Source organism: Notamacropus eugenii, chromosome 4 (assembly GCF_028372415.1).
Source record: "Notamacropus eugenii isolate mMacEug1 chromosome 4, mMacEug1.pri_v2, whole genome shotgun sequence".
NCBI classification, from domain to species: Eukaryota; Metazoa; Chordata; class Mammalia; order Diprotodontia; family Macropodidae; genus Notamacropus; species Notamacropus eugenii.
This window is the reverse complement of record NC_092875.1, coordinates 147,453,749-147,468,264: the sequence shown is the minus strand read 5'-3', so window position 1 is coordinate 147,468,264 and position 14,516 is coordinate 147,453,749. Positions and strand designations below refer to the sequence as shown.

The following is a 14,516-nucleotide window of genomic DNA, read 5'->3' as shown; positions in this document are numbered from 1 at the left end:
ACAAATACAAACTAACCATTCTTATGTGAAAAATGATTCATATTATTAACAAATAGAGAAATACAATTTAAAGCAATTCTGAGGTTCTACCTCATATATCAGGCTGGCAAAGATGAAGAAAAAAAGAGAAAATGACGTATGCTGGAGGGTATGCCGGAAAACAGGTCCATTGATTTGGGTTTGTGAGTAGGTACAACCATTCTAGAAAGCAATTTAGGACCATGCACAAAAAGCTACTAAACATTGCCTGCTCTTTGACCCAGCTATACTATTGCTGTATATTCGAAAGACCTTTTATGTCTCCACATATATTTTGTCATTATTTTTCTAGCTCTATGTACAATTATATGTATACAATATTTATAGCAGCTCTTTTTGTGGTGACAAAAACTGGAAACTCAAGGCATGTCTGCTAATTGAGGAATGTCTGAACAAACTGTTGTATTCTGAATGTGCTATTGTGCCATGCGATATGAAGAAGCAGACGGTTTCAAAGTGGCATGGGACACTTGCAACAACTGACGCAGAGTGAACTGAGCAGAACCAGAGAACAGTGTGTATACCATGTTTAAATCAGTATTATAAAAAATGAAAAATCTGGAATATTTAAGAACCCTGATTAACTAGATGATTGTGACTATGATTCTAGAGGTTGGTAAAGAAGAATGCAGCCTGCCTCATGATAGGACATAATGGATACAGAGTAAGAAATGCATTTTTGGACATGAACAATGTGAAAATTTGTTTTACATATTTGTGCTTATGAGAAACAGGGATTCTTTTTTCTTTTTCTTTCTCTTCAATGAGTTTGAGGAAGTGGGAAGGAAGAAAACTTAATGGTTACTAATTGAAAGTAAACTTTAAATAAAAAAAGAGTCAGTCATCTAATTTCAACGACCTAATTTAACAAATGAGCATACTGAAGCCAGAAAGGTTAAATGATTTCCCCAAGGGCACAGAGACAGTACAGCTAGATCCCGATCAGTGCAAATAATGAATTCCATGAAGTGGGATTATTATTCAAATGACAAATCATTCAAATTTTCATTATGTATTCATTTCATTATTCAAATTTTAACTACATGAAGCTATAATTATATGTTAAATATGGTAATTGGTTCCAGCCCAATAGAAGTATGCAAAGAAAAAACTTTAAAATAAGTTGTTTATTAACATAACAGCAGAGGATATAAGAAAAATGTATTTCTGAATCAATTTTCTTACAAAGTGAGAGAGTAGTTATAGAAAGCAAAATTTTTAAAAACTACAAAATACATACCTAAAGATAAGCCTACACTTTTTGATATGGTGAAAACCCCTTTCCTTTTTCTAAATCTCTATACATATGCTAATAGATGAAAAGCTTTTATCCTCATCTCAGTGAATTCGCTTGCTCATGTTCTTACACTATAAGCCAAGTACCATTGGATGATATAAGGCTCTATCTAAAATCACTAATGCTTTAAATGTGATAATATTTTTGTTGCAATATTTTTCAACATCTGGGCTGAATAACTTGAAAATTAGTCTTCAAAAACAACTTTAGACACTCAAGCTTTCTCACTTGATTGCCAAAGAAATGAAAGAGATCAATGGTTTCAGAGCCATTCAGAGCTCAAGAATTTTGGGACCAATAAACAAATATTGGTTTTAATTAAAAAACCCCTTTTGTATTATCTCCCAATAAAAGTGTTAGCCAATCCCTAGATACTTTCAATTCAGGATGAGTTTTTTTTATTTATTTCTTAGAAATATAAATTCTGGAAAGCATCTCTTTCCAGAATAGTCTATTTTATCTATGTTTAAAATTTATTGATCAATGCATTTATCTTCTTATTCGATTATTTTCTTCAAAACATCAGAATGTTTAGCTGCCACATCCTCATCTGCACTGGTTAGTTCTGTGGTAATTTTAACATTATGATATTGAACTCAATTTTTAAAGTATTGGAGTCAACCAGCATTTGCAGTGCAAGTTTCTTCACCATCCATTTCATTTCCAGTTCCTTTCACTGTCCTAAATAGATTTGAAGCTTCTGTCTAATGGCAGCTCTGCTAAGGGGAATGTGGTTTTCATTACAATCTTTAATCCTTATAGCTAAAAGACACTCCATCTCTACCATTGTAACACTTCTATTGCTTGTAATTGTTTGTAAATCACAAAAAGCTGATACACTTTTGCCTTTTTCTCTTATTTCTCCTGTGTATCTTACAATATTATGGGTCATGGATTCAGCCTTCAGATAACTTGTTCTTTTGAGTTACTATGACCACATTTATACCATACACTAAATTTTTGTTCTAGTATTCTGAAAAACCTCTTGTTCTCCTCCTCCTCCTTCTCCTTCTCCCTCTTTTCCCTCATCTTCATCTTTTTCTTCTTCCATGCTTCCACATCAAGTATTTTTTCTTTTGGCCATTTTGTTAAAGGTTCTTAAAAATCAATGCAACTGTTAGTAATGTGGTATGCTGCAGTACATTATATTCACCTTTCATGAGAGGCAAATTCAGATTAAAACCCTGATCAAAAAACATCACATTAATAGAATTTTGACCCACCTTAAATGCAGCTTGGTATCATTTTGTAATCATACTAAATCAAATTTTGCAGCACTCAGCTCACATTAATCTCAACCAGCTATAACTGATGGAGCTGAAAGTATGAACCAAACAATTTATTCAGTATTCTGCCCATTGTACCCAGCTATGGTTTCCGAAGAGGCTAACAGAAAGAGAAGGAAGAAACAAAAGAATAAGCCTCACTAAGGAACAAAATGTTGGTCTTATTAACAGTTAGTATACTTCGATTAACATAGAGATACGAGAATTTGAGGATAGCTAGGTGGTACAGGGGATAGAGCTAGGATGTAGGAAGACTCATCTTCATAAGTTCAAATCAAGTCTCAGATGCTTACTAGCTATGTGACCCTGGACAAGTCACTTAACTCTGTTTATCTGTTTCCTCATCTGTAAAAATGATAAACCACTCTAGAATATCGTCAAGGAAACCCCAAATGGGGTCACTAAGAGTTGGACACAACTGAAAGGACTCAACACTTGCATTTGAGAACTTCTTTTCAGAAAAGGCATTTTGCTGTAAAGATACATGAAAATGACTTGGAACTCCCTCTGAGTGTGTAGGGGTGGAGGTGGGGGTGGGGGTGGGGGTGGGGGGGGTGGGAGTGGGGAGGGTTGGCAATGGAGAGAAGAAACTTAGCAGCTCAACCCATGATTTTAGGATCCACATCCTAGGAGCGTGTGTGTGTGTGTGAGTGTGTGTGTGTGTGTGTGTGTGAGATTCATACACATTAGCCTTGTCTTCAGAAAAAAAACCTAGATTGAAAGATCAAAGGCATCTAAAATTAGATTTCTTCTAACAGAACAAACATCAACTAATGTTCTTGTCACCGTGCTAGGATGCAAAGAAAACAAATCAAAACAAAACAAGCAACAGTCCTTGCCTTCAAGGAGCTTACTCCAATTTCTTTTTATCCCCCTCAGTGCATAGTATTCCACATGGAATCAGTTACTGATACTGAATAAATGGAACTAGACTAGGAAACCACCTCCCCCAACTCCTGTAAAGCCAGAAGTATATTTTGGAGTGTAAATCCCAGGGCATCTCCATCTTACAGACCTCCCAGAATAAAATCATCAGTTGCATATTTAAGACTAAAGTTCCAAGTGTTCATTATTCTGTCTTTACACAATTTTTGTGCATGATAATTTCCAAGTTGTGCTGAATCAAGGCAGTCCCTTGGCCGTCTGCTTCCTGTGCTGGATTTGTTGATGGCTCCCAGAATTCTTTCCATCTTGGCCTTTAGTAGTGTCTACACACTGCCTAATGACGCAAATAAGGCTGACTCTTGTTTGAGTTGCTAAGATCAAATATTCCTCGTTGACTCTAGGTTAATGCCTTGAAAATCCATGGAACAGTGGCAAAAAGATTAGTGGAGCCCAAGAGAAATCTGAGGTTTGTTAAATGTCTGACTCCCTTGAATGGGACTAGAAAAATGGGGTAAAATGACGTAGAGTTTGAATGAACAAGCTTTTGAAGGTTTGCCTTGTAGTCATTTGAATAAGAAGAAAAACCCTGTCTGATTAGCACTGGGATTGTGTCTTTCACATGAACTTGGATAGCACAGTGGGAAAGGCAGACGGGGTTCCCATAGCAAGCAGGAAACTAATGATTAGTCTGTGGGTCTGGTCTTGGTTCATTGTGATTCTGGCAGATGCTTTGTCAAATTGCTTTAGCTTTTGTGACCTTGACTGAAAGTAGCCTAATACCTTCTACCTTTCTCACAGGGAGCTTGAGATAATGGGTCAATCCTGAACATAATTGAAACACTATCTCCAAAGCTCTTAGGACACTTAGACAGAGCAATGCCAACAGGTACTATTCGCAAATTAACTTTTTTTCCTCAAAAAAGTCTCATCTTCAGGTTCACTTTCAATAGGAACTAAGAACTGTGAGTAAAAGACTGACAAAAACTCAGAGTTTAAAGGAATCTCAGAGATCATTTAGGCAAGTCCATGCCTCTAAAGAAATTTCTTTTATCATATCTCTAGTGACTGGTCAGCCAACTTCCACTTGAAGACCTTTGGGAATAGGAAACTCGTTTCCTGAGGGGGCAACTAATTTCACTTTTGGACAGCTCTATGGACCCACCACAAACCTTTCATTGACCAGTTGGAAAAGTATGAGGGAGATTATGGGTGGGTTATCAAGAAGGAACACAGCTCCTCAAAGTTTCACAAGTCAAGTAGTTTATTACTGACAGGCCTACAAGTGTGTGGCTCCCCAATCCTAGGGGCCTACAGGCAGAAAGGCAGTGATGCAGCAGTATTGCAGGAGTACACTCCAATGGAGAGCCCAGGTCTCTGCTCTTATATCTGATTCTTGTTGCTGAGCAGATTCACAGGGAAATGAGTAGGAAGGACACCTTAGGGGCAGTCAATCAGTGGGTGATCTGGACTCCAAACTCTCTCCTCTCCCTTATTGACCTTGACAAGGGTGTTGTGATTAGGAAAGTGTGCTAACCTTGTATACAGGGATTATGATGGTTTATTAAGCTAAATATGATAAGTAGAACTTTGCATCCCTTGACTCAATGTATCTTACTAAACCTATATTAGGTACATAGAAGCTTCTTGGTGCATAGGACAGTCAATCAGTGGACAAATGTGCAGTTACTTGTGTCACCTGGGACCTAGCTAGATGAGCAGTAGGCTAAGGTCACAGGAAGATAGCCTGGAAAGACTGTGACAACAGGAAAAGACCAAGCTGTGAAGAATTTTGAATGACAAGTTGTGAAGAATTTTGAATGACAAGTGGAAGTTTGTGTTTTGATCCTAGAGGAAACAAGGGAAACACTGGATTTTCTTATTTTAAATTTTCTTTTTATTCTGAACTAAAATTATCTTTCCAATTCTTTGTTCAAGAGATTTTATTTAACTTTTTAAAAATCTCATTTCATTTCTTGTAAGAATTCATGTATTCCTCTGGATATTCCTCTGGATAGTCCTTGTGGGAAATTCATCTTTTTCCTATATCTCTGCTAACAGTTGTTATGGAGTTAGATTTGTAATATTTTTGATATCTGATGATGTTTTCTTTGATTTATTCAAGTCTTCAGCTTTTTCCCATGATTTAGGGTTTAGTACCAGGATCAGGTTCTGGCCCCTGCTATACTTTTGAGTGAGATGACCAGCCCTGCTTGGCCTTAACCTGGTTCCCTGGATTCTTGGACTAACTTTTACCCCTTTGGATCTTTGGTGTTCAGAGTGCTTCAGGGCCCTCATTGGCATCTAGGATGTGAACATTAGTGGCCCCAGGGCCAGCGCACCTGCTCTGTTGATGTCTGAGTGCTGTGGTACCATGTTGGTTGGACCACCATGCTGGTTTCTGCCTGCTTTTCCACTTCTGCAGCTAAGGAGCTTTCTGATGATCTTGTGGTTTTCTCAGGTGAATCTTCCATTCTTGTTACCTCTGGACACAGACCACCACAGGATACAAATGTCCCTGGGAGACTACAACTGTGCTAGAGGTGGTTTTGCTATTGGGAGTCTCCAGTTGTCCTCTTGTGCAGTTCTTGTGTGGAAAATTTCAGTGAAGTTTCTCATTGATTTATTGATCATTATTTGGTCTGGTGTAAACCTCAGGGTTCCTGGTGAATATGTGATTTCTGAGTGGTCTATCTCCAGTACAAGAAGTCTAGCCATTTGGTCTTACTAAGTAAGGGGATGACATGATCTGGTTCAAATAGGCTTTAGGAAAATCACCTTGGCAGCTGTGTGGAGAATGAAATGAAGAGAGAGAAAAAAGAGAGACTGAGATTGATACAGACAGAGACAGGGAGATGGAGATACACACACACACACACACACACACAGAGTTTTAAGGCAATGCAGGAGAACTTCCTATTTTTCTTAGTCTTTGGACCAGCTCTATGCAATAAACTCTCAGCTAACTTCCATACCTATTCAATGAGCTAAACTAGAGGCTCTGTTATTAAGGACACTTGAGTATCCAAAGCAGGCTTTACTTTTTTCCAGGATTTTCTCCACTCTTTAGCATAATATGATACTATATATTTGATTTACAGTTAGAAGGCTGCTAAAGTATTAATGTAGTCTCTGTCCTTCTGTCTGTGAGGTCAGTTCTAGAAATGCAAATGCCAGCTTCCTAAAGTCTGCTCTCTACCATCAAACTTCAGATATTCTTGATTCCCTACCCCTTTGCTATCTTACATCTTAAATTCACAGATTAAGTTAATCTTAACTAAAACATTGCTATAATCACTTCATACCCCACCTAAAATTTTTCCAATGTCTCCTTACTGCCTAGAATATACATTCCAAAGTCCTGAACCTGGCATTCAAAGAACCCAAGGGGTAGCAAAATCCATCATTTGGGTGTGGTGGAATCTGTGGAGTCTGGATAAGGCTGATAGCATCTGGATTTCCATTTGTTGAGGAGAAAATTAAAGAGACCAAAGGGTTTTTGCCTGAAGTCCTGAATCAGAATTTTGAAAGCATATGAGAAATCATCTAGTACAACTGCACTCCTCTTATTTTATGGGGAGGAAACAGACTCAGAATAAATGAGTTATAAAAAATGTATTAAGCCTTTACTAATATAGGCACCATGTTGAATGCTGGGGATGAAATACAAAAGAAAATATGGGGTTTGCCCATTCTGACAGAAGATAATATATGGGCAAATTGTGTCTAGGGAGAGGTGTCTAGTGACTGAGAGGTCACTGGGATGGTGAGTGGACTAAAGGGGACTTGCTAGTGCGCCCTTTCCAGGGATGGTAACATCCATTTGATCTTATCAGATCACTCAGTTGTTGAGCTAAAACTAAAAACCAGCTTTCTTGACTTCCAGTTCAATATTCTGCTAAGTGCCCTGACTGAGTCCAAGCCTACACTAAGCAGTTAAGAAAAAATTTTCTCTGGAATTTAATAAGCTGGGCAATTGGCCTCTGAACCATGGGAGAAACAAGCCCATATACATTTGGTACTGCCAGGGAGTTATTGTTTCCAATTTGGCCTCTCTAGTGAAAGAATGACTGGAGAATCATTTTTAATGAAAAAGTTCCACTAAAAGTACTAGAAACTGCAGATTCCTGGGGCAGGAAAGCTATAAAAGTAATAAGGCAAACATCAGGAAAAGGAAGGCCACTCAAAGAAAGATGGTGCACCATGACCTTCTAGAGGCATTCTACTAAGATCATGGAACTTTGGGATAGTTAAAACAACCTCAAAAGAGAGAAAGGTATGGAAGAGGCCTCACTGATCTCTGCAATGGAGCCACAAGACAGAGGAAGAGCCAGTAATTTCAATGAAGTAACACTTTTTCCTTGGCTTTCATTAAAGAAAATAAATCACTAAATTAGAAGGTTCAACTGCTGCTGGGAAACCACACCAGAAAGGAAAATACCTGCATGACTCAAATGCCTTAGGCACTTGATGAAGTTATGTATTTACCCAGAACCTTTAGCTCTTAGAAGCCCAGGGTACTTTTCATTACCTCAAGAACTCTGAAAGCATTTTTTAAAGAAGTGACCTGCATGTACACTAGGGTCCTGCAGCTTTTCCTCCTGCTCCAGCTTTGTACTTGAAATTATACAATTGATTTCTGTTGAAGTAAAACAACTCAATTAGCTTCCTTCCATGTAACCACCAGTCCCCAAAACCATTGATATGGGACTTCTCCTTACTGGTGGAGAGCTCACTAAATCTGGCCTGTCTATCCTTCTGGCAGTCCCAGGGTCTTGATTTCCTCCAATAAGGAGAGATTCTCATACCAATGGACTTTGGGACTGGGGGTTACACCCATCTATAGATTGCTAAGATAGGAAAAGAATACCTTACAGACCCCTTAAAAGTTTCCCAAGCTTCAAAACAACCCTAAGAGGGAGAGACCTTGGAGTAGTGCACAGAGTTGAATTTAGGGAGAACATGGCAATGTTCAGATCCTGCCTTTTGTTCTACATGTAAGTGGCTTGTAGTCCTGGACAAGCCTCTAAAATGAATCATCTGCATTAGTGGAGAGATTTTTCCTTCTTAAGAGTTCCCTTTATTAATGATATTACAGGGTCTGGTCTGCAACATTAAACATGATATAATTGTTGGGATAATGTAAATGTTGGTAGCAGAGTGGATAAAGTGCCAGGCTTGGGTCAGGAAGACTCTTCTTCCTGCATTAAAATCTAGCCTCAGACACTTACTAGCTGTGCGACCCTGGGCAAGTCATTTCACTGTTTGCCTCAGTTTCCTCATCCATAAAAGGAGCTGGAGAGAGAAATGGTAAACCACTCCAGTTGTTGTGTTTGTCCTTCATTTTCGAAGAAGACCAACCACTCCAGTATCTTGTCAAGAAAACCCCAAATGGGGTCATATAGAGTGGGACATGATTGAAATGACTGAATAACAATATAATTGTGGGAGCAGTGAAGATTTGAGTCAGTCAGGATGGAAGTACCAAGGAAAGGACATACACTGCTTTACCATCAATGTCCTGCTGCTTTGCCCTCCAGGTTCATATGGACTTGGGCATGCACTGCTATGCTGCATTCTAAGAATCACTGCCAACCCATCTAGCTCCATAGCCTCAGTCTCCTATATATGTCGTCTCCTCTGTTTAGAATGTGAACTCCTTGACAACAGGGATGGTCAATCTCTTCTACTTATGTCCTTAATGCTTAGCCCAGAGCTTGGCACACAGAAAGCTCTTAAATGCTTTTACAATCCACATAACAATTCTGTAACATTGCTTAATTCAATTCAACAAATATCTACTAAGCACAAATTTGAGCTATATCTTTAGCCTCGTTCCTTAAAAAGGATAACAGACACACTATTAAGAGAGAAAGTAAAGGAGAGGGAGAGAGAGAGACAGAGAAAGAGACAGAAAGAGGCAGAGAGACAGACTATAGAGTACATACACAAATAGTAGAAAGGCTACAGAATTCAGACTTAGTTCCCTGGAACAGAAGCCTATGTATGTTGTATGTTGCATGTTCTTTTGGGGAACTTAAATGAGCTCAGGAGAGAAGAATTAGTAGTTCTTCTTAGGAGAAGAGGAGCCATAAGGCCACAGAACTGACAATGGCTGCCGGCAGTCAAAGAGCAACATCAAGTTTCTGATCAAACAGAGGAGCTCTGTGACCAGAGCCAAAGGGAAACAAGGGACAAAGCCATGACATAAAGAAGAAAAACCAGTCTTTGCCTTCACGTACTCCTGTGAATTATACACACTGTGTCAGTAGTGGAGGAAGGGGTCAATTCTTTATTATTCCTAATTCTTTATTATTCCTAATCTTTCGGAGGATCCCAACCATGGGCTAGTCCTATTTGTCTGGAAGACCGCCTGGGGGAGATGGGGTTTGCCAGAGAAAGGAAAGTTAAGCTGATCTTTTGTAAGCCTAGGTATGAGTCCTTTCTAGTTTCTATCTGAATCTATGAAATAAAGCCTGCCCTGTATTCAGTGTAACACGGTTACCCTGAATGTTAGATGTGAGCTATAGTCTAATGTTTATCTATATATCTCTCCCTCATTACCACCCCCCTGCCCCGCCCCAATACATTCTTTGAGGGCAGGGACATTTTTTTCTTCACATCTCCAGAGCCTGCACCACAATGCTTGTTGAAATGAAGAATTTCAGGGCCAGTCTCAGAAAAATGTTTGAGTACTGCCCTCATTCCTATCCAAGTAGATGAGAGATGTAGCAGCTGAGACAATCCAAAGCAGATTTGCTATTTGCAGAACTTGTTTCTGACGTTCTTTGGCAGGTTTCATTGTCGTTGTACTATCAACTGATGGAAAATTTAAATCTTTAAGTCTTGGAGTTGGTGGAAGTTACAAGGAGCCAAATTTGGGTTAAGTGTAAAGCTAAATTTCCTAGCCGTTCTAAATAATCCATAGCTGAATGGATTGCCTTGCCATGTAGTAGCATCCCTCTCAGGAAAACGAGAAAAACATAGGAAACCATTTTTCAAAGATGTATGGGGGTGGGGAGGCAGGGACTCATTCTTAGGCATGAACTTTACTAAATGGATCCTGATCTCCCTCTTACCTTGAAGACTCTGGTTTTAAGCAGATTCCTTGTTTAACAAAGAAACACAGTGGTTTACAAATCCAGAAAGCCTCTTGGTAACTCCTAGAGTAAGAAAACTGTAGCTCAGATAAAGATTTTATACTTTTAAAAAATTCTCCACTAAGAAGGATATATTTAACAGGAACTTTTAATGCATTTTTCATAAAATGAGAAAGTATATGTTTACTGAGCATTTTTGTGAAAGGAACTGAAATTGATATATTTTGTGTACATATGGGGACAGTGCAATTATAATCTTTTTCCTGTTCATGGTACTTCAAGACTGTGTAGTTTTCTCTTGGTTCCTTATTGACTCTGAATCGCAATTTGAGTGAATACAGAAAAAAACAAACAGGAGAAAATACTGCAAACTTTAAGCAAGCTTGGAGATTAGGCACTAACATTTCAGTGATACAGTCACATGAGTTTTGCCACACTGCCAATCACTCGAGCCAGTTTTCAATAGGTATAATTTTTGCTTTCCAGGGGAATTTCGCCAGGTGCTCTCAAGAATGCAATTAGCTGATTCTGAGCTTTGAAAGTTTAACAGCTGAAAACCAGTCAACCAGTCCAGCTTAGACAATTTTGTGTGAATGTTGTCATCAGCCAATCTTATTTTAAAGAAACTGATTTGTCTCTTCCCTGTACCATGGAGTGTTGTTTGTTGTTTTGTTTTCTATTAATAGCTATCCTGGTCCAATGAGACTCGCTGAGGAGAGGGTCTGGAAAGAAATGTTGTTTGGGTAAACCTAATGCTCTTTTCTCCATGTCATTAACTGACTGACTCTGGACTGAGTCAATGTATTTTTTCTGAGAAGTTACAGAGGTGGAATTACTTCCAGATACTGAATCCTAGGTTGAGAACATTGCTTGCTGCTTGCGGCTTAATCTGTTTCACACGCACGCACCCCTACAAAGTATTAAAGAAGGAAGGATCTTTGGCTGTTACCCAGTAGAGGTATAACTTAATGTTGTAAACCTTTTTTTAACAGGTGAAAAAAGAACACAAGCAGATGCCAGCAAGAGAAGTCACCATCAGTGTTACCCAAAGCATCCAACAAATGGACAGATATAGAAGAATTATGAAGAACTGAGGGAATTAACCGTACTTCCAAATCAAAGGGAGCATGGACACTAATGTCATTTGGCAGTACTTTGCTGATCTCTCAAGGGAACTTAAGGAAACATGGATGATGCTCCTAACTGAACAGGCCAAATTGCTGAGAGCCTTGGGTTACTCTACATCTCTTACCTGGCAGGAAGCAGCTGCCATCCACATTTGGACATTCACTGAGCTGTGGGTTTCTAATGGGATGGCAGAGTACTCCTACAGGACAATAAACTGCTAATGGGCCGTTTGGTTTTCTCCCCCTCTCTCCATGTTCTGTCAAGCATTCTTCCCTGGGTATGAGATTCTGGAATTGCAGTGGACTGCTGCAGCCACAGACCACTTTTTGAAAAGGAAAATGGCAGGGAAAGAGTTTTACAGTGCTTCAGAGGGGGAGTCATTGAATGTTTCTGGTCCATCATACCAGTGGTGTTTTTATACCTGTGTCCCAATACTTTCAGCATTTCAGTTGGCTCCAAAGCTGGCTTTCCTTCAATTCCCCAAAGAGAGAACCCAAGAAGTAGGAAGCCAGCTTTTGGTAAGGGGAGGGAAGACATTTCCAGTGTCATGACTCCAACATCAAACAAAGTCTAGACAATTGTAGGCTTTCCACCATTCTCCTACAAGAGGTACTATGTTGGCCCCAAGGAGTAACTGCAGAGTATGAGGCCCACCTAGTCAGTCTGCAGAGCCATCTTGGATGACTTGGTATGACAGAACTCATATTTCCTGTTTGCTAAGTCTGTATTTTTTCATAGGGTCAGAAGAGTAGAAAGAACACTGGGTTTGGAGCCAGAAGATCTGCTTCAAATTCCACCTCTAACACGTTTTACCTATGTGACCTTGGGCAAGTAATCTCTGAGCCTTAGGCTTTCTCATCTGTAAATGAGAGAGTTGGATGAAATGGTATATATGGTCCTTTCCAGCTCTAAATCTATGAACATATGTTCATCTAGAGCTGGAAAAGATCTTATTGGTCAATTATATCCAGCCTGCTTACTCTGTAGGCAAGGAAATAGAAGCCTAGAGATGTGAGTGACTTGCTCATAATCACACAGGTTAAGAAGGGGAGGGCTTGGACTGGAACCCAGGTCCCCTAACTCTCCACACCCAGCATTCTGTCTCCTGAGAACAAAGGTTCTCAGGACAATTATATGACATCATTAAAAATGACTAATCAAAGGTGATTCTCACTCACATGAAGTAAGAAACTAAGGAACATTTCAGTGGCACAAATTGATTCCCCTGCCCCCTCCCCCTACTGCCTTCTAGGTAAATAACCTAAAGCAGATCCCAAGGATTATGTCATCTTGGGACCTGGGAAGTCATCATACTAAGAAACTATTAGAATAATATGCATTTACTCTTCTTAGAAAGTTTATACAGTTTAAAAAAAAAACCCTTTTGGTAGACAACTTTTTTCTAGCAGTCCTCTAAAATGATGGAGAATGTATATGTTTAGCTGAAAGCATTTTTTCCCCACCAATAACATTACATGCTTCTCTAAGCTGTGTAACACACCTGGGATCTTCCTAAGGGAGAATAAGGGTTCTTTCATCAGCTGCTGTTTAAATAAACTCAATTTTTAGCTGAACTAGGCAATCTGGTGGTGTGTGTTTATGTAACCTAACCCAGAGAACAAACCCATGCAGGTGAAAATGCTGTTAGCCAATTTGCCTGTCAATTCATTGCCCTGGTAGGCCTCCACTGAAGCCAGGTGCAGACTGAAGCCACAAACTCATTTTGCTCTTAGTGCTGAGAAGACTGATTCCGATTCCAGGTACATAAATCCCAAGACTTCATGAGGGACCTACCTTCTAGATGAGTTAGTCCAGTCCCTGCCCCCTCACTTTATGGATGAGGAAGCAGAGACCCAGAAAAGTGAAACAACTTGTTGAAGGTCACCAAGTAAGTCATTTGATCCAGAATTTGAACCCAGTGCCTCTGATTCCTGACCCAAGGTTCCTTCTACCATTCCATACTACACTGACCCATGGCACAAAATGAACTGGTTCTAGGACTTGTAACTAAATTTCCTGTATTAATTAAATCTGTGCCTTAAACTCCAGACCCAGATCTTAATTATATTAAGGGCCTACTGTTTTTAGACTCCTGTGATAGGCAGGGTGAAATGCCAACCTTAGATTGGATGATATCTCTTCCCTCCCAAAGCTCCCCGTCTGGTATAGGAGACATTATATACATATACACACATATGTATGTGTATGTATACATATGCACACATACATACAGATAGAGAAAACACATAATAAGTACATAGAGGAGGTAAAAAGTGTTACATGAATGCCTGATGGAGTAAGCTGAAGGTCATTGCTATTTGAGAGACGAAAGCCTTCAGGAAAAGCTTCCTGAAGGGTAGTGTACTTGGGTTTAGTTGCCCTAAATCCTTCTTCTTTATCTTCCATACTCTCCTCCTTTAATTTAGTCTGTCATAAAAACGTGGCTCTTTTCCCTGCTGTGACCAGCCCCTATAATTGTGCCCTGCCAGTTTCTTCCAGGAGCTTGCCCTTCCAATCAGTCCCTCTCACTCTCCTTATCTAGTGGTTCCTTCCTTGCTGCCTACAAACATGTCCAGCACGACTTTTATACTTTAAAAAATGTGGAAGCTCAGTTACCAATCTTGACACTGTATCTATTTCTCAGACAAACTCCTAAAAAAAGCAAGTAATTCTCTTGTCTTCATTTTTCACTTCACCACTCAGTCACTTTTTAACCCCTTGCCACCTGTCTTCCAACTCCAATGCTTGACAAAACTCTCCAAGGTTGCTAATGATCTCTTAGCT

General features: G+C 39.4%; 1 protein-coding gene across 2 annotated transcripts in view; it reads left to right on the top strand.

Moving 5' to 3' along the window:
* Positions 1–13,314, top strand: part of BAALC (BAALC binder of MAP3K1 and KLF4) — a 95,461-nt gene extending 82,147 nt beyond the window's left edge. For both annotated transcript variants that reach the window (XM_072603331.1, XM_072603332.1), the window contains one exon: positions 11,597–13,314. In XM_072603331.1, coding sequence (XP_072459432.1) covers positions 11,597–11,679 — 83 coding nt within the window. In that variant the 3' untranslated portion in view covers positions 11,680–13,314. The remainder of the gene's footprint in view (positions 1–11,596) is intronic.
* The last annotated feature ends 1,202 nt before the right edge of the window (positions 13,315–14,516 follow it).